This window comes from Erinaceus europaeus, chromosome 2 (assembly GCF_950295315.1).
Source record: "Erinaceus europaeus chromosome 2, mEriEur2.1, whole genome shotgun sequence".
Taxonomy (NCBI): Eukaryota; Metazoa; Chordata; class Mammalia; order Eulipotyphla; family Erinaceidae; genus Erinaceus; species Erinaceus europaeus.
In genome coordinates this window covers 197,251,204-197,278,880 of record NC_080163.1, presented here as the reverse complement: position 1 = coordinate 197,278,880, position 27,677 = coordinate 197,251,204, and the positions used below count along the sequence as shown (strand labels likewise).

Here is a 27,677-nt window from a genome sequence, read left to right as displayed (position 1 = left end):
GAAGCAGTGCTGTAGGCATCTCCCTGTCTCTCTCCCTATCTTCCCCTTCCCTCTCAATTTCTGGCTGTCTCTATCCAATAAATAAATAAATAAACAAATAAATAAAGGTAATTAAAAATAAAAATGAGCTAAATAGACAGATTTCTTTTTTTTTTTTAAATAGATTTCTAAAGAAGAGATAGACACGGCCCACACACAACATATAAAGAAATGCTCTGGAGTCAGGCAGTAGCGCAGCAGGTTAAGCACAGGTAGCGCAAAAGCATAAAGACCAGAGTAAGGATCCTGGTTCGAGCCCCCAGCTCCCCACCTGCAGGGGGGGTCACTTCACAGGCGGTGAAGCAGGTCTGCAGGTGTCTATCTTTCTCTCCCCCTCTCTGTCTTCCCCTCCTCTCTCCATTTCTCTCTCTCCTACCCAACAACAACGACAACAATAATAACTACAACAATAAAAGAACAAGGGCAACAAAAGGGAATAAATAAAGAAATCTTTTTAAAAATAAGAAGAAATGCTCCAGGAGTTGGGTGATAGCGCCACAGGTTAAGCGTAGATGGCGCAAAGCACAAGGACCCGCGTAAGGATCCCGGTTCGAGCCCCCCGGATCCCCACCTACAGGGGAGTCGCTTCACAGGCGGTGAAGCAGGTCTGCAGGTGTCTGTCTTTCTCTCCCCTCTCTGTCTTCCCCTCCTCTCTCCATTTCTCTCTGTCCTGTCCAGCAATGATGACAACAATAATAACTACAACAATAATAACTACAACAATAATAACTACAACAATAGAACAAGGGCAACAAAAGGGAATTAAAAAAAAAGAAAAAGAAAGAAATGGTCCACATCACTTATTATTAGAGAAATGCAAGTCGAAACTATGCAGAGATTCCACCTCACGCCTCTGGGTTACATCAACAAAACAGGGAGAGACAGGCGCCGGGCAAGGCTGCGGAGGAAAGAGGACTCTGCTACTCTGCTGGCGGGAATGACCGCAAACTGGTACAGCCCCTTTGGTCAACGGTACAGAGAATCCTCAAACACACAGAAACAAAGTCCCTGTGTGATCCGACAATACCACCCCTAGGCATGGACCCAAAGGAACACTCCGGTGGTTATCTCTGGGACATGGGGGGCGGGAACACAGAATTCTGGTGGTGGGTGTGGAACTATCCGCTGCTGGGGTGGAGGGGGGCGAAGACTGCCAGGAACGTGCAGTGGTGACCGCAAAGAGCTTATCACAAAGCCCAGCGATGGCTCACCTCATGTCAAGGCACGATGGCGCGTGCCTTGACATGCACATGACCTAGGTTCATTGAGCCCAGGCACCACAGGGCAGTGCCACAGCGCTGGGGGGAGCTCCAGTGCTTGAGTGTCCATCCCTCCCTCTTGGCGTCTATTTCTCTCACTCTCTGAGATATTTAGGGCAGGGACTGGGTGGTGGTGCACCGGGGTTAAGTGCACATGGTGTGAAGCAGGAGGACCTGTGCAAGGATCCCAGTTCAGTCCCCCACTCTCCACCTGCCGAGGGGTTGTTTTCATAAGCGGTGAAAACAGCTCTGCAGGTGTCTCTCTTCCTCTCTATCTCCCCCTCCACTCTCAATTTCTCTCTGCCCTACCAGGGCAGTGCTATGGCTACCTGGAGCAGTGGACTCACAAAACCCACACCAAGCCCCAGTGATAACCCTGGAGGCAAAAAAAAAAAAAAAAAGGAAGGAAGGGAATATTTAGGGCCAGCAAATAGGTTCCTTCCCTTCAGTGGTGCACTGCTCTACCATGAGTGCAGCCCAGGTTCCAGCCCAGCACCCGTGGCATTGAAGAAAGTTTCAGTGCTGAGGTCTCTCCCTCTCTCTCTCTCTCTCTCTCTCTCTCTCCCCCTCTTTCTCTTGCTCTAAAAAAGGGGGGGAAAAAGGAAAATATTTAACAACTCTCAGTTGTACTCCTTTCCTCTCACTCGCATTAGATTTACACTGGCCTCCTTTAATGAAATGAATCTTGTGTTGTCTGAGAGGTGACACAGTGGATAAAGCACTGGCCTCTCAAGCACGAGGTCCTGAGTTCAATTCCCGGCAGCACATGTACCAGAGTGATGTCTGGTTCTTTCTTTCTCTCCTCCTATCTTTCTCATGAATCAATAAAGAAAATCTTAGGGGCCAGGTGGTGGTGCACCTGGTTGAGTGCACTTCTTACAATGTGCAAGGACCTAGGTTCAATCCCCTGGTCCCCACCTGCAGGGGGAAAGCTTCACAAGTGAAGCAGGGCTGCAGGTTCTCTCTCTCTCTCCCTCTCGATCTCCCCCTTCCCTCTTGATTTCTACCTGTCTCTATCCAATAAATAAGTAAATAAAGATAATTTTTTTTAAATAAAATCTTTTTTTAAAAAAATGAATCTTGGGGGTGGGGCGGTAGTGCAGCGGGTTAAGTGCACTTGGCACAAAGCGCAAGGACCGGCTTAAGGATCCCGGTTAGAGCCCCCGGATCCCCACCTGGGGGGGGGGCGTCACTTTTCACTGGTGGTGAAGCAGGTCTGCCGGTATCTTTTTCTCCCTCTCTCTGTCTTCCCCTCCTCTCTCCATTTCTCTCTGTCCTATCCAACAACGAACAACATCAACAACAATAATAATAATAACCACAAGGCTACAACAACAAGGGCAACAAAAGGGGAAAAAAATAGCCTCCAGGAATCCTGGATTCATGGTGCAAGCACTGAGCCCCAGCGATAACCCTGGAAGCAAAAAAAAAAAAAAGAGAGAGAAAGAAAGAATCCAATTGTATTAACACTAATCTTTTTTTTTTTTTTTTTTTTTTTGCCTCCAGGCTCGGTGCCTGCACTATGAATCCACTGCTCCTGGAGACCATTTTTTCCCTTTTTGTTGTCCTTGTTGTATATTATTGTTGTTATCATTACTGTTGTTATAGCTGTCCTTTGACAGGACAGAGAGAAATGGAGAGAGGAGGGGAAGACTGAAAGAGGGAGAGACAGACAGACACCCGCAGACCTGCTCCCGCATTGTGAAATCCCCCCAGGCGGGGAGGGGGCTCTGCGCTGGGGCCCTGCACAAGGCAGCTCCCAAACTCAATTATTATTATTTTTTTTTACCAGAGCACCGCTCAGCTCTGGTTTATATTGTTGCGGGACTTGAACCTGAGACTTGGAGCCTCAGGCAGGAGAGTCTCTGCAGAAGCACGATGCTGCCACCCGGCCCTCTTCGCTGTTTTCTTATCGGGGCTTTGTGCCTGCAGTGCCACTGCTCCGCTGTCTTTTTTTTTTTTTCTTCTTCTTCTTCTTCTTCTAACAGATGGGAAGAGGGTGAGAGTAGAAGGAGGGAGAGGGGAGGAGAGGGACCTGCAGCTCCCCTTCTCCCCTCCCCTGCAGGTGGCAGCAGGGCTCGAACCCGGGGCCTCAATGTGTGCGCTCCACCGGGAGCCCAACTCCGCGTGGGTGGAGAATTTGTTTCTTTATTTCCCCCCTTTTTTTTTCTTCCCCCTCTTTAGAAACGAGAGTGTCAGGCCGGGCGATGGTGGTGCACCTGGTGGGGTGTCACAGCGCGCAAGGACCCGGGCTCGAGCCCCCCCTCCCGATCCCCACCTGCAGAGGGGAAGCTCCGCGAGCAGAGACGCCGGGCTGCAGGTGTCTGTCTGTCTCTCTCCTTCTCTATCTCCCCCTTCCCTCTTGATTTCTGGCTGCCTCTAGCCAACAGATAACTTTAAAAAATAAGAAGAAAGAAAGGAGAGAGCAAAAGCGGCGCCAGCATCAAGGCCTCCGCCAACCTGGGTTGCAGACATGGCGGAGCAGCGCACTGCCCGAGCGAGCTATCTCCCCCGCCCACGTGTGGGATGTCTCCTTCTACGGAGGGAAGATCCGACAGCTCCCACCAACCCCCAAACCCCCCACACCCTCCACATCCCCTCCCCGGCATAGCAGCACCCCATCACCTGCGGCCGGCGCCCTCCCGCCCTGTCCTGCGTGGAGCAATGGCAGCACATCAGGAAAGATGCCGCACGTGGGGCCCGGCCCCTCTGCGCGTGGCGGTGCCTCCTACGGCCCCCTCGCAGCCGGGCTCCGAGCCGTCGGTCACGTGGGCAAGGCGGGGCGAGCGAGGCGAGGTGGGGCGAGGAGGGGCGGGGCGAGGCGAGGAGGGGCGGGGCGATGAGGGGCGGGGCAAAGCGAGGCGGGGAGGGGCGGGGCGAGGCAAGGAGGGGCAGGGCGATGGGGGCGGGGCAAAGCGAGGCGGGGAGGGGCGGGGCGAGGCGAAGCAAGGCGGGGCGGGGCGAGGAGGGGCGGGGTGAGGCGAGGAGGGGCGGGGCGGGGCAAGGCGGGGCGGGGCGAAGCAAGGCGGGGCGGGGCGGCTGCTGTGTATGGGGTCCTTTCCTGGCCCTCCCCTCTGTACATGCAAACAACCACACCTCAACTTCTTTTATTTATATTATTTTTTCTGGAGCTGAGGTCTCATTCATGAGTGACTTCACCTCTCTAAACCCCTAATTGTTTTCAAATATTTATTCCTTTTTTGTTGCCCTTGTTGTTTTATTATTGTAGTTATTATTGTTGTCATTGCTGGATAGGAGAGAGAGAAATGGAGAGAGGAGGGGAAGACAGAGGGGGGGAGAGAAAGACAGACACCTGCAGACCTGCTTCACCGCCTGTGAAGCGACTCCCCTGCAGGTGGGGAGCCGGGGGCTCGAACCCGGATCCTTCGGCCAGTCCTAGCACTTGGGTGCGCTTAACCCGCTGCGCTACCGCCCGACTCCCTCCAAACCCCTATTTTGTTCAGGTAGAGAGACAGAGAAGGGAGAAGACAGCACGACCCCGAGGCTTCCTGTGCAGCCATTGCAGCTCTCCTGGTGGGACCAGGGCTCCAGCCTGGATGAGCACCCGGCGAGACAGGTGCCTTTGCCCAGTAAGCATGCTCTCTGCACCAGCCCACCCCCGTCCATTCCCTAGTTCTTTTTTATTTTTAAAGAAGTTTTGTTTATTTTAATTAGAGATAGCGAGAGCGAGAACAGAGCACTGCTCAGCTCTGGTTAATGGTGGTGGGGGAACTGAACCTGGGATCTCAAAGCCTCTGGCTTAAAAGTCTTTTGCAGAACCATTAAGCTGTTTCTCCAGCTCCCATTGCCCAGTTCTTGAAGTTGACTGAGAGCCCAGTGCCACAGGAAGTCAAACTTCCACACACAAACTTTTACACGAAAGGGGATTGTTTTATTGACATTGAAACCTACAATCAGAGGCTGGAGTGAACTCAAATATTAACTCAAATCCACCTCTCCCAAAGAATTCTAGCTTTTATTAAAGTAAGGTTTACTTACGGGGCTTGGCAGTGGTGCACCACACATTATCATGCATAAGGACCTGGGATTCAAGCCCTGGGTCCCCACCTGGAGGACACTGGGGATAGGGAGAAGCTTCACAAGCTGTGGAGCAGTACTGTAAGTCTCTCTTGCTCTCTTCCTCTCCTCCTGCCTGCCTCTCTATTTCATATATATATGTAATTATTTAAAAGGCCTCTGGGAGCAGTGGATCCATCATGCAGGCACCAAGTCCCAACAAAAACCCTGGGTGAGAAGAACTACTTCTGTCTCATATGAAATAAGTAAAATAAATCTTTTTTAAGGTCTATTTGAGAGAGAGAGAGAAACAGAGAGAGAACCAGAACTTCTACCACCTTTCCTCTCTTAGGCTATGTGAGCTACGCAGAAAGGAGTGGGTTAATAATAATATTTTCATTAAGTTGATTATCGCCCTGGGATAGTGACCCTTTGACCACCACTTGCAAATGTCTGAGTCCTGATTGTGCTCTGCGTGTGTTCCTTGAATTCTCCTTTGAACTGGTTGTAACAGTCTCCCTGGTTCGCTCATGAATGAAGACATGAAATAAAACCCGATAACTGCGATGTAAAAATAATCCCTTTCCTACACCACCTGCTGCAGCTCTGGGGCTGGAATAATCACCAAGGCAGGTCTCAGCAGGCAAGAGGGATCTTCAGCCAGCCAGAAGCCATCGTCTTCCCCCACACTTTGGAACTCCCTTCGAAGAGCAGGGAAAATTCTTGTTGGAGCAAAGGAGATAAAAAGAGACCTCTCAGCCTCCACACCTGCAGAAAGCCAGGAAGCCCTGACCCGAGACACCCAGGTGGCAAAACTGGCTCAGAGTTTCCAAACACTCAGTCTGAAAGTACGGGACGTATTGGGGAGCAAAATCCTGTGTACTGGAAAATTAAACGGAGGGAGACTTGATTCAAAGGTATTTAAAGATAGATAGGTAGAGAAAGAGAGAGAGAGAAGTATACATATGCAAGAACTTGGGCCTCAAGATCCAAAGGTGGTTCTATGGTAGAGCACAGGACTTGCATGAGTGAAGTCCTGAGTTTGATTTTTTTAGGTTATTTTTTTAATATTTATTTATTCCCTTTTGTTGCCCTTGTTGTTTTATTGATGTCGTCGTTGTTAGATAGGACAGAGAGAAATGGAGAGAGGAGGGGAAGACAGAGAAGGGGAGAGAAAGATAGACACCTGCAGACCTGCTTCACCGCCTGTGAAGCGATTCCCCTGCAGGTGGGGAGCCGGGGGCTCGAACCGGGATCCTTACACAAGTCCTTGGCGTTTCGCGCCACCTGCGCTTAACCTGCTGTGCTACCGCCCAGCTCCGAGTTTGATTTTTAGCTCTGTCAAATAAATAAGTAAATAAATCACTTTTAAAGGCCAGGTGGTGGTGCACCTATTGGAGCATGCACATGACTATTCACAAGGACCCAGGTTTACGCCCCAGGTCCCCACATGCAGAGGGCGAGTTTCATGAGCAGTGAAGTAGGGCTGCAAGTGTCTTCTGCCTCTCTCCCTTTCTATCTCCCCCCGTTTACCCAAATTTCTCTGTCCTGTCAAATAAACATGATAAAATTAAAAACAAATTTTTAAAAAAGTATAAATAACTCTTTAAAAGAAGAGGAGGAGGAGAAAGAACTGCCCTGGCAGTGGCACTGTGGGTAAGGTACTAGGCTCTCAACCGTGAGATCCCAAACTCAAGTCTCCAGCATTGTACGGGATACAGTGATGCTCTGGTTCTCTCTCCCCAGCCCCTCTCAGAAATAAATAAATAAATAAATTTTTTTTTTTTAAAAAGGATAAAAGAAAGAGCTGGGTCTGAACTCACTTGTGCTGAAACAAAGAGACAGATGGACTTTTTCAATTCGGGGCTAAGGGAGGGAGGTCCTCAACATCTGTGTTTGCTCAGGAGCTTCACCCAAAGGCAAATGGACACATTCTTGTGTCTGTGAGACAGGAGGCAATTTCACAGCTTGGGCAAAGGGACGCACTGTTACAGGCTCCCTCCTTCCTAGGGAGACTGAGAGATAGGGGTGCTCTCTCCTTTGATGTTTACATTTAAAAGAGGCCCTGTGTAAGACATTCTTCAGGTTGTAAGCTGGCCAGAGGCTTTAATTTTGTAAATAGTTATGAGAGAGAGACTACACCAAAGCATCACTCTGAACACTTGTGATGCTGGGGATCAAACTCGGGCAGGACCCCATGCTTGAGAGTCAGCTCTCCATCCACGGCACCGCATCCCAGGCCACAAATAAAAGTAAATCTTTTAAAACTTAAATAAAATCAGGGTGATAGGGGCCGGGTGGTGGCACACCTGGTTGAGCGCACATGTTGCAGTGCTCAAGGACCCACGTTCGAGCCCCCGGTCCCCACCTGCAGGGGGAAAGCTTTGCGAGTGGTGACTCAGCGCTGTGAGCGTTTCTCATTCTCTCTTTCTCTCTCCCTCTATCACTCTTGATTTCTGGCTATCTCTGTCCAATAAATAAATAAAGATAATGCAAAAACAATTTTTTTTAATTGGAGTGATAGCATAATGGTTCTGCAAAAGCCTTTCATGCCAGAAGCTCTGAGGTCTTTGGCTCAAATCCCCAGCACCACCATCAGACAGAGCTGAGCAGGACTCTGGTCTCTAGGTGTGTATCTTCCTGGATCTCTCTCATTAAAATAAATATCTTAGAAAATAAACAAATAAATATCTTAGAAAGATAAGAAAGAAACTAGAATTCTGAGGCTTCCCTTGTGACTTTTGGAAAGGCTGCAGTAGGAGGTTAAGTCAGAAGTCAAAAGACAGGAAGGAAGGAAGCCATCTCCAGTTTAAGCTGAGAGTAAAGCCAATGTGGTCTTTTTTTTTCTTTTTTCTTTTTTTAACTGAAGTTCTTTTTATGTTATGTACAGAGATGTCATTTCTACTGTAAATGTCTTGAATGGCCAATTCCAGGAAGTACCAAGGTGGTCTTAACCATACTCTGAAAAGTTGGTCTGCCTGGGTTTAAAGCCAACGTCATTAGCTGGGTGAGCTGGGGCAGGTTTCTCAACATCTCTGAGCCTGGTCTCCGCATCTGGCCAAATGCAAGCCCTGAATGCTGACCTGATGGGATGTCTGTGTAGGTGAAACAGGTTAATCCAAGTTCAGGGGACTGAACCTGGGATCTGGGAACCTCAGACATGAGAAAGTCTTTTGCAAAACTATTATGCTGCCTCCCCAGCCCCCTATCTGGGAACTTTTACAGAAAGTTAAGTGAGGAGGGCCGGGTGGGGGCACACCTGGTTGAGCGCACATGTTACAATGTGCAAGGACCTGGGTTCGAGCCCCCGGTCCCCACCTGCAGGGGGAAAGCTTCATGAGTGGTGAAGCAGGGCTGCAGGTGTCTCTCTGTCTCTCTCCTTCTCTATCAGCCCCTTCCCTCTTGATTTCTGGCTGTGTCTATCCAATAAATAAAGATAATAAATTTTTTTTTAAAAAATAGTTATGCAAACAGACTCTCATGCCTGAGGCTCCAAAGTCCCAGGTTCAATCCTACGCATCACCACCACAAGCCAGAGCTGAGCAGTATTCTGGTAAAAAAAAAAAAAAAAGAAAAGAAAAGAACAATGATGACATCAATAACAACAACAATAATAGCTACAACAATAAAACAACAAGGGAATAAATAAATATTAAAAATAAAGGAATGAACTAAATAAATAAATATTAAAAGAGAGAAAGAAAGGAAGGAAGAGACTGCACAGAGGGGTAAGGAACGAGCTCATCTAGTGAAGTACATGCCTTCCAAGCATGACGCTCTGGCTCTGAGGCCCAGCACCACATGGGAGCACCATGGGTGGCACTGAGGCAGCCCCAAGGATGGTGAATTAGTGCTATGGTATCTCTATCCTCTCTCTAAAAATAAAACTTGAGAAAACTCCTAGCAGGCTGCTCAGCAGTATTGCTGCAAAGCCCTGAGTTCATTCTTTTTTTTTTTTTTTTTTAAAGATTTTATTTATTTTTTAGAAAGATAAGAGGAGAGAGAGAAAGAACCAGACATCACTCTGGTACATGTGCTGCTGGGGGTTGAACTCAGGACCTCATGCTTGAGAGTCTGATGCTTTATCCACCGCACCACCTCCCAGACCACTCCTGAGTTCATTCTAAGTCACATATTTTAAAAACTAAGAGGGGCTGGGCAGTAGTGTGCCCGGTAGAGCACACACACATTATCATGTGTGAGGACCCTAGTTCAATCCGCTAGTCCCCACCGCTATGGGGGAAACTTCACGAGTAGCAGAGCAATGCTACAGGTGTCTCTTTCTCTCCCTTTCTATTTCTTTATCTTTTTTCCCCCTTTCTATTTCTGTCTCTGTGGGGGGAAAAAGGAAAGAGGGAAGGAAAAGGAAAGGAGAGAAAAGAGAAAGAGGGGTAGGGACGCAGGTGTCTCTCTTTATCTCTCCCTCTCTATCTTCCCCTCTCAATTTCTCGCTGTCCTAGCCAATAAAAATGGGAAAAATGGCCACCAGGAACGGTAGACTCGTGGTGAAAGCACCAAACCCCAGTGAGAATCCCAGTAGCAAAAATCAAATAATTAATTTTTAAAAAAGAAAAAATTCTTTTAGGGCAGGGGTAGATAGCATAATGGTTATACAAAGAGACTCTCATGCCTGAGGCTCCAAAGTCCCAGGTTCAATCCCCCCACACCCACCACCATAAGCCAGAGCTGAGCAGTGCTCTGGTAAGAAAGAAAGAAAGAAAGAAAGAAAGAAAGAAAGAAAGAAAGAAAGAAAGAAAGAAAGAAAGAAAGAAAGAAAGAAAGAAATAGAGGAAGGAAGGAAGGAAGGAAGGAAGGAAGGAAGGAAGGAAGGAAAGGAGGAAGGGAGGAAGGGAGGGAGGAAGGGAGGGAGGGAGGGAATAATCTTTTGGTGGTGCAGAGGCCTCAGCATTTCAGATTTCATAGCTCACAGTCCCCCTTTTCATTCTTTTTATTGATATTTCAGGTAGATTCAACCACCCACCCCCCCACCATACAGTGAGCCATGAGTGCTCTGATTAAAAATAAATAAACCGACAAATAAATACAGGTAGAGAGACACTATAGCACTGAAGCTTCCCCTGATGCCAGGGGCTTAAGCCTGGGCTGCATACATGGCAAAGCAGGCACTCTACCAGGTGAGCTATCTTCCAGACCCTGGTTTTGGTTGTTTCTTTTGGGGGGAGGCAAGAGGTAGATTTAAAAAGAAAGAGACCAGACAGATGGCAAGACAGATGTGCTGGCCATTGAAGCTCCCTCCTTCTCCTGGAAATCACTCAGCCCATTCACCTGGGGCTCCCCTTAATGTGTTCACCCAGCTCCCCACAAACTCACCAGTGGGATCCCCATAAATGAAGACGAAAGGGATTCGGCCCCACTACCTCTGGGACTTCAGATCTCAGTGACCGGTTCAAGGTCTGAATAGTCCCCCTAGCTCGGCTCCAAGAGATTAGTGCCGGGGCAGTCCTTTAAAGTTCCATATTAGAGACCAGCAGTATACAGCTGGCAGAACACTAGCATTAGAGCGGTCAAGGATCGGGGGCCGGGTGGTGGCACATCTGGTTGAGCACAGGTTACAGTGCACAAGGACCCAGGTTCAAGTCCCCAGTCCCCACCTGCAGGGGGAAAGCTTCATGAGTGGTGAAGCAGTGCTCCAGGTGTCTCTCTCTCTCTCCCTCTCCCTCTCTCTCCACCCCTTCCCTCTTGATTTCTGGCTGTCTCTATCCAATAAATAAATAAAGATAATTAAAAAATAAAACATGGTCAAGGATCTGTGTTCAAGGCAAGTCCCTACCTGCAGAGGGGAGGCTTCACAAATGGTGAGATAGTGCTTCAGGTCTCTCTCTCTGTCTCTCTCCATGGCCCCCTCTCTCTCACTCCTTCCTTCTCAAGTTCTAGCTCCATCCAAAACAAATAAAATATTTTTTTTGAAAACTAAATAAAACCTTGGGGCCAGGTGGTCGTGCACTTGGTTAAGCACACAGATTATCTAAAGCAAGGATCCTGGATCAAGCCCTTGGTCCCCAAATGCAGAGGAGAAGCTTCACATGTAGTGAAGCAGGACTGCAGGTGTCTCTCTTTCTCTCTCCCTATCTCCCCTTCCCTCTCAATTTCTCTCTGCCCTATCAAAATAAAATATAAGTAAATACAATTTTTTGAAAAATGGGGCCGGGTGGTGGCACACCAGGTTAAGCTCACATAGTATTCAAAGCACAAGGACCTGCTCAAGGATCCCGGTTAAAGCCCCCAGCTCTCCACTTGCAGAGAGGTCGCTTCACAACCAGTGAAGCAGGTCTGCAGGTGTCTATCTTCCCCTCTCCTCTCAATTTCTCTCTACCCTATCCAATAAAAACGGGAAAAAAACGGCCTCCAGGAGCAGTGAATTCATAGTGCAGGCACCAAGCCCTGTACTGTACGAAGTAATCAGACTTTTAAAAAAAAAAATTTTAATATTTATTTATTTTCCCTTTTGTTGCCCTTTTTATTGTTGTTGTAGTTATTATTGTTATTGATAGACAGGGCAGAGAGAAGTGGAAAAAGGAAGGGAAGACAGAGAGGGGGAGAGAAAGACAGACACCTGCAGACCTGCCTCACCGCCTGTGAAGCGACTCCCCTGCAGGTGGGGAACCGGAGACTCGAACCGGGATCCTTATGCCGGTCCTTGAGCATTGAGCCACGTGCTCTTAACCCGCTGCGCTACCGCACGACATCTGTAGACTTTTATTGAAGGCTTTCTGTGCCACAAAGAGGCAGAAGGCAGGATCCCTGCCCTTGAAGAGCTCGCAGTCTAGCAGGGGAAGGGGGAGGAAGACAAGGAGACAACCCACACCCCAGCCCTCTCTTTGAGGTTGGTGAAAAGCCCTTGTCTTGGTCTCTCCCACTTTCCCTGAGACAGCACTGACTTCTCTGTGTCCTAGCCATCAAGAAGAGACAGAGAGAGCTCCAGAGAGCAGGAAGGCACACTTGCCAACCTCAAAAAGACAGACAGCCCCAGCAGCATATATACAATGACTTTATTTCCCAAGGCCGCAGACCAGTGCAGCAGAAGCTGGGGCTACTGGCAAGAACAGGGGCTGGGCCAGCCCAGTCCAGAGATGGGGAAGGACATGTGTGGTGTTGGGGAGAGGCTACCCGGGACCAAGGGCGCAGGGCCAGGAGGAGGCTTCTGGGACTTAAGCTCACAGCAGGGTACAGGCCACAGAGGCCAGCAGGAGCACCACCAGACCAGCCGAGTGGGCCACCGAGCCTTTGCCATGCACCCCACCTTTTGAAGGGTGCTGCCCCCTGTTACCACGGTCCTGGTGGCCGGCTGCCCCTCCTTCCATGCTGGATTCCTCTCTCTGGGAGATCTCAGGGTTCACCTCCTGGGGGGCAGCCTGGGTGGTGGGGGCTGCGGTGGGCTGGACGGTGGGGGCAGGGTGGGTGGTGGAGGCTGCGGGGCTGGATGTGGTGACCCCTCGGGTGGAGGATGCGGCTGAGGTGGTCTGGGGAGGGGGCAGCAAGACCAGGGGCGGGATGCGGGGGGAGAAGTAGGTTTTGTTACGGAGGTCCGAGTTGCAGCGGGAGCCGTGACAACAGGAGCCGCTCAGCGTGAAGCCGGGGCCTGTGGCCATATCTCGCGTGCACTGCTCATCCTGGACGCAGCCCCGGACGGGCAAGGACACTGTCACATTAGCTGTGGGAGGGAGCCACACACAGAGCTTTGGTTAGAGGACAAGCATAGCATAACTCAGGGGCTAGATAAAGCAAGGACACTGGGGCTGGGTGGTGTGGTACTCCCGGTCAAGCACATGTTACCATGTGCAAGGACTTGAGTTCAAGCTCCCACCTGCAGGGGAGAAGTTTCATGAGTGGTGAAACAGAGCTGCATGTGTGTCTCCTTCTCTATCTCTCTTCACCTCTCAATTTCTCTCTGTCCTATCAAATACAAAATGAAATAACAAAACAAGGACCCTTAAAACAGGAGCCATGGCCTCTGCATTCATTTATCTAAAAGTCTTAGTTCAATGGTCCAGGAGATGGCACAGTGGATAAAGCATGAGGTCCCAAAGTTCAATTCCCGGCAGCACATGTGCCAGAGTGATGTATGGTTCTTTCTGTCTCTCTTCTCCGTGAACAAACAAATAAAATATTATAAATAGGGGGTTGGGCAGTAGCGCAGTGGGTTAAGCGCACGTGGTACAAAGCGCAAGGACCAGCGTAAGGATCTCAGTTTGAGCCCCCGGCTCCCCACCTGCAGGGGAGTCACTTCACAGGCGGTGAAGCAGGTCTGCAGGTGTCTATCTTTCTCTCTGCCTCTCTGTCTTCCCCTCCTTTCTCCATTTCTCCCTGTCCTATCCAACAACAACGATGACATCAAGAACAACAATAATAACTACAAAAATAAAAAACAGCTAAGGGCAAAAAAAAAAAAAAGGAAAAATAAATAAATAACAAGGGCAACAAAAGGGAATAAATAAATATAAAAATTTTTTTTAAATGAAATGTACTTTAAAAAAAAAAAAAACCTAGGACAAGGCAGACCTACATCCGGGATCCCATCCTCCCTTTCTCCAGGGGGGACTGTCTCTTTCTAATAAGCTTCCTCTTACTCATGGTCATGGCTTCACCACTCCGGGCTAGCTTTTTCAGATAGAGACGCAGGCAAGTAGGAAAAAAACACCAAAGCTGCAAACCATTCTCCAGTGAGTGTCCAAGTGAGCTACTTTGCCTGTCCTCCAAACCTTTTTCTCTCTCTATTTTTTTAAAGAATTTATTTTTAAAAATTTTTATTTTAATCTTTTTTAATTTTAATTTTATTTATTATTGGATAGAGGCAGATAGAAATTAAGAAGAAAGGGGAAGATAGAGAAAGAGACAGAGAGACACCTGCAGCCCTGCTTCACCCCTGCAGGTGGGGCTTGAACCTGGGTCCTTGCACTGCAACGTATGTGTTTAACCAGGTGCACCACAGCCTGGCGCTGCCCCCCCCCCAACTTTTTCTTGAAGAAAAAAAAAAATTTCTAGGACCTGGGAGATAGCATCTCCCAGTTCCCAGGTTCAGTCCCCAGCACCACCATAGGCCAGAGCTGGGTACCGCCCAGCAGGCCCGGAGTGGAGGTGGGGGACCCCCCGGGGCTCGCTCACCTGCCGTCAAGGTGACATTGCCGTCGAAGCAGCCCTTGTAGACCCGGTCGCTGGTGTTGTAGCAGGTCACCAGGGGCGGCGCGGTGCCCTGACACTCCTTGGGGCTCTGCCCCAGGCAACTGTAGCACTGGGTGCCACTGGGGTCCGCCGCGCTCTCGTTAGCTGCAGGGAGGCCTGGAGGAAGGGGTGGGTGATCCAGGTGGGAAACCCCGGATTCCAACAACCCGCTTCCCCGCCCAGCGGCCTCTAGACCCTCCCCCGGGGGTCAAGCTCCTGGATGCCTGCTGCATAGATGCCCACTTGCTGTTTCTTGATCCCGCCCCACAGCTCCGAGCCCCTCCCTGGGTGGGTGGGGACCCTCTGGGTGCCTGCTGCGTAGACAGCCCAGCTACGGCCTCTTGGCTCCGTCCCACTAAAGTCCCTTCCCTGGGCGTCGACCTTCCAGGTGCCGGCTGTTTAGACAGCTCACCCGCCCCTCCCCAGGGCTCAGCCCTCCCGGTGCTCCTCCCGCCTCCGCCGCGGGTCCCCGCCCTCCTCGCCCCGCCCCCGCGCCCCGCCCCGCCCCCAGAGCGCCCCGCCCCCGGGGCCCCCGCCCCGCCCCCAGAGCGCCCCGCACCCCGCGCCCCGCACCCACCTGCGGGGTCGAGCGCCCGCGACGTGAGGTTGAGCCTGGCGTTGCAGCGGTCCTGCTTGCACTGCTGCAGCTGAATGAAGGCCAGGATCCCGAACAGGTCCAGCCCGCGGTCGTTCTTGCCCACCAGCCCCGACCCGCAACCGCGCACGGCCACGGAGAACTGCCCGTGGACTGTGGGACGGGAGGGGGTCAGAGGTCAGAGGTCAGCCTGTCTCGGGTGGACAGCACCCGGGACAGACAGACGGCGCCGGGTGGGGCAGAGTGACAGAGGGAGGGGCGCGCTCTCCAAGGCCTGAGTCCCCAGGGGACAGACCGCCCTGTGGACCCTGGAGAGATGGACTGGGCGAGCTGAGAGTGGACTTGGAACGGATCGTAGCCTCCCAGGGAACTGAGAGCGACAGAACAGACTCCGAGCTGGAGAACTCTCAGAAGGCTAGAAGTGACCCAACCCTATGACCCTGCAGTTCCTCTCCTGGGGATATATCCCAACGAGCCCAACACACCAATCCGAAAAGATCTGTGTACACATATGTCCACAGCAGCACAATTGGTGATAGCCAAAACCTGGAAGCAACCCAGGTGTCCAACAACAGATGAGTGGCTGAGTAAGCTGTGGTCTATATACACAATGGAATACTACCCAGCTATGAAAAATGGTGACTTCACTTTCTTCACCTCAACTTGGATGGAGCTTGAAGAAATCATGTTCAGTGAGATCAGTCAGAAACAAAAGGATGAATATGGAATAATCTCACTCATAGAAGTTGAGAAATAAGAACAGAAAGGAAAACACATAAGCGAAACTGGGACTGTAGTTGGTGTATTGCACCAAAGTTAAAGGCTCTGGGGTGGGGGGCAGGGTTCAGATCCTGGAACATGATGGCAGAGGAGGACCTACTGGGATTGTTATGTGAAAAACTATGAAATGTTACACATGTACAAACTACTGCATTTTAGTGTTGACTGTAAACCTTTAATCCTCCAATAAAGAAATTTTTAAAAAAGAAAGAAACGGGGTCGGGCGGTAGCGCACGTGGTGCAAAGCGCAAGGGTCCCGGTTAGAGCCCCCGGCTCCCCACCTGCAGGGGAGTCGCTTCACAGGCGGTGAAGCAGGTCTGCAGGTGTCTGTCTTTCTCTCCCCCTCTCTGTCTTCCCCTCCTCTCTCCATTTCTCTCTGTCCTATTCAACAACGATGACATCAATAACAACAACAATGTTAAACAACAAGGGCAACAAAAAGGGGAAAAAATGGCCTCCAGGAGTAGTGGATTCATAGTGCAGGCACTGAGCCCAGCAATAACCCTGGAGGCAAAAAGGAAGGAAGGAAGGAAGGAAGGAAGGAAGGAAGGAAGGAAGGAAGGAAGGAAGGAAAGAAGGAAAGACTTCCGGACCAGCAGCCTCAAGAGGGGCAGGGTTGGGGGTGTCAGAGGGAGGGGCCTCAGTCTGGGGGAACCAGAGAAAGCCTTTTCCATTGTTTTATGGACTAGAGACAGAAATGAAGAGAGAAAGGAGAGAGAGACTTGCAGGGCAACTTCAGCGCTCCCGAGGCTCCCCCTCTGCAGGTGGGGACCTTGCACATGGTAGGTAATGTGTGCGCTTAACCAGGTGTGCCATCTCCTACCCCATAAACTTTTTTTTTTTTTCCTGCTCAGCTCCGGTGGTGCTGGAGATAGGACCTAGGACTTGTGAGCCTCGGGCAAGAAAGTCTTTTTGCATAAACACTGTACTCTGCCCGCCTCCACCCTTCTCTCCCCACCCCCACCCCTCATCTATACACACACACACACACACACACACACACACACACACACAAAACCCAAAAGCCTCTGATCATCTCAGCTCATTGGAAGGGGAGGTCAGGTTGGGTTTGGCTGAGACAGGAATGGGGATGTCTCTCTAGTGGAGTGACAAACGAGAGACCTGCAAGGTCTGAGCTCACAGGTCCCAGCTCCCTCCACCACCCCCTGCAACTCCTCTACTTGGCCCCACTGAGCCCGGGGACCCCCACTTACTGGTCTCCACGGCCCCCACTGCCTCAGTGCAGACTTCCAAGCCGGGCGCACACTTGACCACCTTCATTTTCTGTGGGGAGCAGCCATTGTCCGCTTTCTGCGCACAGCTGTAGCACTCGAGGGCCTGGGCTCCTGGGATAAAGGACATGGAGAACTGAGGCTTCCTGAGCCCCCTCCCCAGGGGAGAAAGAGGCCTCCCCACCCCCTTCATGCCCCAGAGAGACAGTCTCCACCCTCCTCCAGATCAGGCATCAATAAAACCTCCCCCACCTGCTTCCTGGGAGGAGGTGCAGTCAAAAAGCACCGAACTTAAAAGTACGGTGTCCCTGAGTGTTGTTCCTGCCATTACCAGAGTGATGTGCTTCCCCTCCCCCATTCATGAGTAAACGAATATTTGCAGCTGGTGAAATAGTTCACTTGGGCAGTGTGCTGTTCGGCCGCGTGTGCGATCCAGGTTCGAGCCCCGCCCCCACAGCACTGAAAAGCTGTGGTGTTGTGCTCTTTTCTCTCTTTACCCCCTTTGTCTTTCTTTCTCTACCTGGAGAAAACTCATCCCAGACCAGTGAAGCCCTGGTGATGACAAAGAAATAATAAGAAAACGAATACTATTATAAAAATAATATATGACAAAGAAATAATAAGAAAATGAATATTTACTATTATAAAAATAATATATGACAAAGAAAAAATAATTAAATGAGTATTTACTATTATAAAAATAATTACCACCTTCCCATCAATCAGATCCATGGAGTACACACCCCCCATACCTATGACGAAAGTATCCTCCTCACAGCCCCTTACGCTCAAAAGGGGGGTGGGGCGGGGCGAGCGGGGTGCCATGAATGAGGCTGGTGGGGGGTATCTTTCTCCAGTTCTCTGCACAGTTGAATTGGCCCAGGGTTAGTTAGGGACCTTCCCCCACAGCCCCCTGTGACAGGCTGAAACCTTTTCCCTCTGCTCAGAAAGGAAAACCACTCCCCAGCACCCCAGAAATCCTGCCCATGCCTTCTGCCCAAGTGGGGGCAGAGAGTCCTCCCCACAGCCCCTTTGCACCGAGGATCTTTCCCACAGAGCATCTTGCTGGATCCTGCCCATAGCCCTCACTGTACGGGGTGGGGGTCCCCGCTCCCTGCAGCCTACCCACCTTCTCCGAGAAGCAGGAACAGCAACAACAGTTGCCAGCTGGTGGTCCAGATGCTGGCGGAGTCCATGGCTCCGTCCTGCTCCCTCGGTGTCCCCCCTGGGTGTGCCACCTCCCGGGTCCGGGCGCTCTTACCTAGCCCAGGATGAGTAACCTCCCCCCAGGCAACGGGGGCCTTGCCCAACCGGGCCAAGTCAGCGTCCGCTGCAGACAGGTGCCCGCCCCTGGGTGCGTCACCCACGTCTGCCAGGGAGGGAAAGGATCCCCCCAACAATCCCGGGGAGAAAGTCTGGGTCTTTGGGGGAGGTGGAGGAGGGAGGGGACCGTGTTGACACTCATTCAGAGGGAGGAACCACCCAACACTGGGGACCCTGAAGATGTCCACCAGTCTGGTACTGGGTGCACTGGTGAGGGAGACAGAACCAGAGCCTGGGCACGCAGGGCTCCTGGTCGGTACAGTGGGCAGACAGGTGTCCAGCGCATCATCAGACAGATGTTATTACAGCAGGACCATGTGGGGGGACGAGTGGGGAGCAGCCCAGAGGTGCGGGAGCTTCCAGTGGAGCTTGCCAGGCCCTCACGGGAGGGATGTCAGGGGTGGGGAGGAAGGAGACAGAGAGGAAGGAGACAGAGGCTGTGGGTACGGACATAGAGGGGGAGGGTGGGCTCCTGCAACTCAGAGGAAGCTGAGGCAGAAAGGTCAAGGCCTAGCAGGCCTGAGGGAGATGGGAGTCAAGCTGGAGAGCTTGGGAAGTAGTGAGAGGCCAGAGGGTCTGAAGCAGCTCAGAGAATGCAGGCAGATACACTTAGAGAGAGGAGGGAGGGGAGGGGTGGGGGGGGAGAAGGAGAGGGGAGGGTGTGGGAGAACGGAGGGAGAGAGAGAGAGAGAGAGAGAGAGAGAGACTGGAGCATTGCTGAACTATCTAAAAGAATATCTATGATATTCTTTTTGGTTTTGTCCTTGTTTGCTTTGACGCAGGGCTTCACTCAGTAGAGGCCTGAGCTCTATTGTTCTGTAGTTCTCTTGGAACTCTTACAGTTCTATTGGAAGCTCTTTTTCCGTTTGTTTTTATGATTTATTGATTAACACTAGACAGCTAGAAGGAAAGAATCAGAGCATCACTCTGGCATATGTAATGTTGGGGACTGAACTCAAGACCTCATGCTTAATTCACTGTGCCACTTCCCAGGCTGCTCTTATTTCAGTTTGTTATGTTGTTTCTGTGCTCAGTGTGAAGCCAGCAAAATAGCCTACTTGAAAACTGCACGAATAAATTTTTAAAAAAAAAGAAAGAAAACTGCACGATTCCGCAGTGTGCACGTCCAGGTTCACGTCCAGTCCCACCATAGCGAAGGAGGTTTTGGTGGTGTGGTCTCTTCACTCTGTCTCTCCTGCTTTTTGTTTTTATCTTAAAATAATAGTAATATGGGCCAGGTGGCGGCACACCTGGTTGAGGGTATATGTTACAGTGCATAAGGACCCAGGTTCAAGCCCCCATTCCCACCTGCAGGGGGAAAGCTTCACAAGTGAAGCAGGGATGCAAGTATCTCTCTTGTCTCTCCCTCTCTATCTCACCCTTCCTCTCAATTCTTGGCTGTCTTTATCAAATAAATAAAGATAGTAAAGAATAAAAATTAAATAAAATTTAAATTAAAAAAAGAAAAGTGAGTTTAATATTTAAAAAAGATAATGATAGGAATAAGCTTAGTCTGACTACTATAGACCAGAGCAGTGATCTGGTATAAAAACAAATATAAGGGAGTCCAGCAGTAGCGCAGCGGGTTAAGCGCAGGTGGTGCAAAGCACAAGGACCGGCATAAGGATCCCGGTTCCAGCCCCCAGCTCCCCACCTGCAGGGGAGTCGCTTCACAGGCGGTGAAGCAGATTGGCAGGTGTCTGTCTTTCTCTTCCCCTCTCTGTCTTCCCCTCCTCTCTCCATTTCTCTCTCTCCTATCCAACAACAACGACATCAATAACAACAACAATAATAACTACAACAATAAAACAATAAGGGCAACAAAAAGGGAAAATGAATAAATATTTAAAAAATTTTTTAAAACAAATAGAAATATTGATGTGCACATGCTAAGTCTTGGAAATAAAGCAAATATCCAAGGAGACATGAATGGGAAAGGAGAGAGGGCTGTGCAAAGCCCACAGTACATGTCAGGAGAAGCAGCCAGCTGCTAACATCTGCAGCAATGTGGGAGAACCTCTAAGACTTTGTTTAAACAAAGCAAAGCAAAGTATACTGTCTGCCTCCACATGCATATTCTAGAGCAAACATGACCAACCACTAGTGATAGAAATCAGAACCAGGGTCACTTTGGGGAAAGTGTCGCCCCCGGGGGCAATAGAGTGGTGCCCGCCACTTTTGGGGTCTGAGTGGGAGCTACAGGTGTGGAGGGGGATCCGTGAGCCTGGGGTGTGGGGCTTGGTTGGAGAGCACAGGACTTCCCTACATGAGACCCTGGGTTTGATTCAGACCAGAGGAAGCTCAGGTCTTGTTCTTCCTCATAAAGATAATTAGGTAGCACCAGCAAGATAGCTCACGTGGATAGTGAGCCTGCTTTGCCATGTGAGAGACTTAGCTGTGAGCCTGGCCCCCACAGTGCTGGAGGAAAAGAAGCTTTGGTGTTGTGGTCTCTCTCTTTTTCTCTCTCTCTCTCTCTCTCCTGTTTATCTGAAGAAGTCAGCCTGGAGCCATGAAGCTCTGGTGATAACAAGTTAGTTATCTAATTCATTCATCCACTCATCAAAAAAGAAAAAAAAAATCCTTTCTAAAAATGAGGGGGGGAATCATCAGTCTGTGGATACTGGTACATGCGGTGTGGCATATGCTTCCAACTTTGATCCTTGGGGCCCAAATTACATAAGAGAAAGAGAGCTCAAGCGCAAGGACCAGTGTAAGGATCCTGGTTCGAGCCCCCGGCTCCCCACCTGCAGGGGAGTCGCTTCACAGGCGGTGAAGCAGGTCTGCAGGTGTCTGTCTTTCCCTCCCCCTCTCTTTCTTCCCCACCTCTCTCCATTTCTCTCTGTTCTATCCAACAACAATGACGACATCAATAACAACAACAATAATAACTACAACAGTAAAACAACCAGGGCAACAAAAGGGAATAAATAAAATAAATATTTTAAAAAAAGAAACAAAGAGAAAGAGAGCTCAGGGAGGGCTGGGGAGGTCGTGCAGAAAGGGGGTATACCAGACCCACAAGTCTGAGATCCCAGAGACTCAAGTCTCAATCCCAAATGCCAGAATTGAGTGGTGCTCTGGTCAGTCTCTCTCTCTCTCTCTCTCTCTTTCTCTCTCTCATAAATATAAATAAAGTCTTAACTGAATAGAGGCCATGAAAATAGCAAAGTAGTTTACAAAACACATTTTTCTTTTAAAAAAAATTTATTTATTTATTTCCTTTTCGTTGCCCTTGTTTTTATTTTTGTTGTAGTTATTATCGTCATTGTGGGATAGGACAGAGAGAAATGGAGAGAGGAGGGGAAGACAGAGAGGGGGAGAGAAAGACAGACACCTGCAGACCCGCTTCACCGCCTGTGAAGTGACTCCCCTGCAGGTGGGGAGCCAGGGGCTCGAACCAGGACCCTTACACCGGTTCTTGTGCTTTGCACCACCTGCGCTTAACCCACTGCACTACCGCCCACTCCCAAGTCCTAAGTTTAATCTCCTGTACTCACTGAACTTGCCAGAGCGATTCTATTAGTTTTCTCCCAATAGTCATCAACAAATCAATCTTTTTCAAAAATAATTTTTGGGAGTCGGGCTGTAGCGCAGCGGGTTAAGCGCAGGTGGCGCAATGCACAAGGACCGGCATAAGGATCCCGGTTCGAACCCCGGCTCCCCACCTGCAGGGGAGTCACTTCACAGGTGGTGAAGCAGGTCTGCAGGTGTCTTTCTCTCCTCCTCTCTGTCTTCCCCTCCTCTCTCCATTTCTCTCTGTCCTATCCAACAACGACAACAACAATAATAACTACAACAATAAAACAACAAGGGCAACAAAAGGGAATAAATAAATAAAAATAAAATAAAATAAAATAATAATAATAATAATAATTTTTTAGGGCTGGAAAGACAGCATAATGGTTATGTGAAAAGATTTTCATGCCTGAGTTACCTAAGGACCCAAGTTCAATCCCCAGCACCACCAGCTGAGCCGTGTTCTGGTATAAATAAATAAATAAATATATATATATACCTTTTAAAAGAATCATGGAGGGTTGAGGAGATAACTCAGCATTAGAGCATAGAACTTTCACACTTAAGACACCAGAGCATTCAAGAACAGAACCCCGGTACCATTATAAACCAGAGCTAAGCAGTGTTCTGGTCTCTCTTTAAATAAATAAATAGGGGCCAGGTGGTGGCGCACCTGGTTAAGCACACAGTTACAGTACACAAAGTCCCAGGTTCCAGCCCCTGGCCCCCCACCTGCGAAGGAAAAGATTTGCGAGTGGTGAAGCAGGGATGCAGGTGTCTCTCTGTCTCTCTCCCTCTCTGTGTCCCCTCCCCTCTTGATTTCTGTCTATCCAATAAATAAATAAATACAATAAAAAATTAAAAAGATATTTATAAGAATAAATAGGAGGTCGGGCGGTAGCGCAGCGGGTTAAGCACACCTGGCACTAAGCGCAAGGACTGGTGTAAGGATCCCGGTTCAAGCCCCTAGCTCCCTACCTGCAGCAGAGTCGCTTCACAGGTGGTGAAGCAGGTCTGCAGGTGTCTATCTTTCTTTCCCCCTCTCTGTCTCCCCCTCCTCTCTCCATTTCTCTCTGTCCTATCCAACAACAATGACATCAATAACAACAATAATAAAAATAATCACAACAATGATAAAAAAAATAATAACAAGGGCAATAAAAAGGAAGTGGGGGAAATAACCTCCAGGAGCAGTGGTTTCATGGAGCAGGCACCAAGCCCCAGCAATAACACTGGAGGCCAAAAAACAAAACAAACAAAAGAAATAAATTATAAAGACAATAAATACAGTGGTGTAATTGACTGAACATGTTATTCTTTTTTTAAAAAAAAAAATCCTTTTTTCTTTACTTACTGCCTTTTGTTGCCCTTGTTGTTTTATTATTGTAGTTATTATTGATGTTGTTGTTGTTGTTGGATAGGACAGAGAGAACTGGAGAGAGGAAGGGAAGACAGAGAGGAGGAGAGAAAGACAGATACCTGCAGACCTGCTTCACCGCCTGTGAAGCGACTCCCCTGCAGGTGGGGAGCCGGGGGCTGGAACCGGGATCCTTATTCGGATCTTGCACTTAGCACCACCTGTGCTAAACCTGCTGCACTACTGCCGGACTCCCCATATTATTCTTTTGTAGATGATGAGGAATGATACTCACAGAGAGGGCTCAGTGTTCTGTTGCCTGCAAACAGTGTGACAGAGCAATGTGAGTGACAGAGAGAAACAGAACCAAGCCCAGTTCATTACATTGACTGAATGTGGAAACAAACCAGAACCCTAGCAAACCATAAATGATTAAGACACTCCGTGCCCCTCGCTAATCCCAATGCTATATTACGTATTATATATTATATTACATTATAAAACTACATTACAGTTACAACTCCAGCTTTGCTCCGCTGCTCCACCCTCACAGATAAGGTTGATCTGCGCTCACAAAGTTGGCATCTGCACCCCACTGCCAACAGTGACTAGCACCTCAGTCACACAGGTGGGGTCACCGGGCCCCAAGAAGAGGTTCTGAGAGTGAAGGTGAATGACGACGACTGGTGGAGTCATTCAGCCCCGGCCCCAGAGTCCCAGCTTCCTGGCCGCGGTGTCCCAGGCTCTGCTTAGGTCTTGCTGTGTGACCCTGTGTGTTTGTCTTCACTCTCTGAGCCTCCAAACTGTCTGCTTTACAAAGAGCTGGAAGAAGTGCCTTTCCTGGATGAGGGAAGTTTCAGGCAAAGGCACAAATCAGGGACTGCTGTGTGACCTCAAACAACTCACTGTCCCTAGCTGAACTACTGCAGCTGCGGGGGGGTTGGGGGGTGGGGTCTGAGACCGTGTGCTTCTGTGTGTGTGTGTGTTGGGGAGCACGATGGGGAGCCTCGCTGAGCGGTGGGCAGGGCGGTGAGCCTGTTATTATTCTGTGTTCAGGAGCAGGAGGCCCCGCTGGCCCCAGCCGCGTGGGAGAGTTTCAGGGAGGAACCCCAACTGGCCCAACAGGAAGAACTGGCATCTTGGGAGGGAGTGGGACCAGGGTGGAGAGTCTGCTCCTGCTCGGGCCTGCCTGGGTTCTAGGCGCTGACCCCCTCCTGGCCCAGGGCCAGACAGCCCAGGAGGCACCCGACGTCTGCTAGCCGCCCACTCTGCCACACTTCACCTCCTCTGGGGCAGTGGGGAGAGGCAACAGGGTGACCAGAAGGGTCAGTGGGAGACTCCCCACAAAGTCACACCTAGACCTCAGATTAATCAGGTGCCCTCCCCAGGCTGCCTGGGCACAGCTGGGCCATTGGTGAGGGGTGGGGCCGGGGCGGGGCTGCTACAGAATTTGCAGGGCTCAGTGAAAACTGAAATACAAAAGACAGGACAGAGGGCCAGGAAAAGGACAAAATAGACACATTTAAAATTTTCTTTTCTTTTTATTTTATTTGTTCCTACCAGAGCACTGCTCTGCTCTGGTTTATGGTGGTGCTGAGAAGACTGAACAGCGGTTATGCTATCTCTCCTGCCCGTTTCTTTTATTTTTTTTTAAAGATTTATTTATGGGGCCTGGTTAAGCACTCACATTACAGGGCACAAAGACCCAAGTTCAAGCCCCTGGTCCCCACCTGCAGGGGGAAAGCTTCACGAATGATGAAGCAGAGCTGCAGGTGTCTGTTTTTCTCCTTCTCTACCTCCCCTCCCCTCTCAATTTCTCTCTGTCTCTGTCCAATAATAAATAAATATTTAAAAAAAAAAAATATATGGTGGAAGGGAGAGTTCAGGTCTTGGAATATGATGGCAGAGAAGGACCTAGTGCAGGTTGTATTGTTATGTGGAAAACTGGGAAATGTTACGCATGTACAAACTATTGTATTTGTTGTTGACTGTAACACATTAATCCCCCAATAAAGAAATAAAAATAATAATAAAATAAAATAATAAAGATTTTTTAAAAGGTTTATTTATGGGTGGAGGCAACAGGGTTATGCAAAGAGACTCTCATACCTGAGACTCCAAAGTCTCAGGCTCAAGCTCCCACATCACTATAAGCCAGAGCTGATCAGTGCTCTGTTAAAAAAATAAATAAATAGGGGGCAGGGCCAGGCGGTGGTGGACCTGGTTAAGCACTCACAGTGCATAAGGACCTGAGTTCAAGCCCCTGGTCCCCAGCTGCAGGGGCAAAGCTTCACAAGTGGTGACGCAGGGCTGCGGATGTTTCTCTGTCTCTCTCCCTCTCTATCTCCTCCTCCCTTCTCAGTTTCTCTCTGTCTTTATCCAATAGTAAATAAATAAAAATATTTAAAAATAAATAAATAAATGAATAGGGTAGGGGTAGATAGTATAATGGTTATGCAAAGAGATTCTCATCCCTGAGGCACCAAAGTCCCACGTTCAATCCCCTGTACCACCATAAGCCATACTGATCAGTGCTTTGGTGAAAAAATAATAATAAATAAGTAAGTTTAATAAATAAGCTGGTGGTGCACCCAGCTAAGTGCACATAGTACTATGTGCAAGGACCTGCACAAGAATCCTAGTTCAAACCCCCACTCCCAGCTGCAGCGGGGATGTACCACGAGCAGTGAAGCAGGTCTGCAGGTGTCTTATCTTTCTCTCTCTCTATCTCCTGCTCCATTTCTTAATTTCTCTGCATCCTAGTGAATAAAATGGAAAAAAAAAATAATGGCCACCAGGAGTGATGGGTTTGTAGTGCCAGCACCGAGCCCCAACAACTGGAGGCAAAAAAAAAAAAAGGTATATATTAATGAGAGAGAACAAAGCATTAATTACTTAGGCACTAGAGATGCCAGGGATTGAATTTAGGACCTCCTGTCCCTGAGTCCAATATTTTATCTTTTGTGCCACTTCCCAGACTGGACCTATTATTATTATTATTGCTGATGCTATTACTATTAAGATATTATATAGTAATATTTGGGGAATCATCACTGGAGCTTCACCGCTCTAAGTCAACTTTTTCAGATAGACAGAGACAGGACTGGGGAGATAGTATAGTGGTTATGCAAACAGCCCTCATGCCTGAGGCTGAGGTCCCAGGTCCAATCCCTGACACCACCATAAGCTAGAGTTGAGCTCTGGGTAAAAAAAAAAAAGAGAGAGGGAGGTCGAAACAGAGACAGAGGCAGAGACCCACAGAGACATAGAGACAGATATAAAGACGTGCTCGTGGAGCCACGCAAGGCTCCCAGTTCGAGCCCCTGGCTCCTCACCTGTGGGGGTGGGGGGGTGCTTCGGTGAAGCAGGTCTGCAGGTGTCTATCTTTGACTCTCGCCCTCTTTATCTGCTTCTCTCTCAATTCCTCTCTGTCCTATGCAACAACAATGGGAGGAAAAAGATGGCCGCTAGGAGCAGTGGATTTGTAGTACAGGCACCGAGTCCCAGTGATAACCCTGGAGGCAAAAAAAAAAAAAAAAAAAGGAAACAAAGAAAGAAAGAGGCATGGAGAAAGAAAGGCACCATAGTGGTGACACTTTCTCTTTTGCAGTAGAAGCCAGGTTCAGACCTGGACCGCACACATGACAAAACCGTCCACAGGCTAGGTGAGTGATCTTGCCCATCCTTTCCCTCCTGTCTTCTACCATCTCTCCACCCTTCCTGGTGTTTACCATGTTCCCTTGGGAACAGGACACTCCTGGGCAAGCATGAATCCTCTACACGGGACTGTAGAGACACTGTTCCATGGCAGAGAGTGTCCCCTTCCATCAGCTGCCCACCACCACACCTCACTCCCGAGATGCCTTGTGGCACCTGGGTGCCTGATCTCCACAGGGACCCTGGCTGGAGGGTAGCAGTGTTGGCAGGCACAAAGTCGGGGGCGGGGAAAGAGGTAGGAGGCAGTAGATTTCCTGAGCCAAGTTTCCAATCCTCCCCCTGCCCATCCAATGCTCCATGTCTCTCCAGGTCTCATTCAGCAAAACACAAGTTGAGATACAAAACAGACATCCCAGGAGCTGAGACCCGGGGGCTCAGTGAGGAAAACAGATGACCTGACCTACATGGGTGAGGACACAGATTTGATCCCAGCACCACTCTGCAGTCTGTCTCAGCCTCAGGCAGCAAAGTCTTTTGCATAACAGCAAAAAAAAAAAAAAGAATTTCTAGGTCCAGCCACAGAGCATTAACCCAATAGCCCTTATGAGCACAGGTGTGCTGAAAAAGACAGCTGTGGAAAGATCAAAGGAACCCTCCTGCACTGCTGGTGGGAATGTCAATTGGTCCAACCTCTGTGGAGAACAGTCTGGAGAACTCTCAGA

At 49.5% G+C, this 27,677-nt stretch overlaps 1 protein-coding gene and 2 long non-coding RNA genes across 3 annotated transcripts in view; 1 reads left to right on the top strand and 2 right to left on the bottom strand.

Annotated features, from left to right (window-relative positions):
• The window catches only part of LOC132536855 (uncharacterized), a 287,606-nt gene extending 283,588 nt beyond the window's left edge, over window positions 1-4,018 (bottom strand). Inside the window, exon 1 of the long non-coding RNA XR_009548402.1 lies at window positions 3,924-4,018. This is a non-coding gene — a long non-coding RNA (uncharacterized LOC132536855). The remainder of the gene's footprint in view (window positions 1-3,923) is intronic.
• The window catches only part of LOC132536857 (uncharacterized), a 397,589-nt gene that overhangs the window by 355,466 nt on the left and 14,446 nt on the right, over window positions 1-27,677 (top strand). The gene's annotated exons all lie outside the window — the stretch shown is intronic.
• Window positions 12,307-18,386, bottom strand: LYPD3 (LY6/PLAUR domain containing 3). The gene is made up of 5 exons (XM_060186194.1): window positions 18,232-18,386; window positions 17,085-17,216; window positions 15,073-15,243; window positions 14,439-14,612; window positions 12,307-12,987 (listed from the first exon to the last, which is right to left on the bottom strand). Exons 1-5 carry the CDS (start codon window positions 18,296-18,298, stop codon window positions 12,491-12,493), a joined length of 1,041 nt encoding a protein of 346 aa, XP_060042177.1. The 5' UTR covers window positions 18,299-18,386; the 3' UTR covers window positions 12,307-12,490.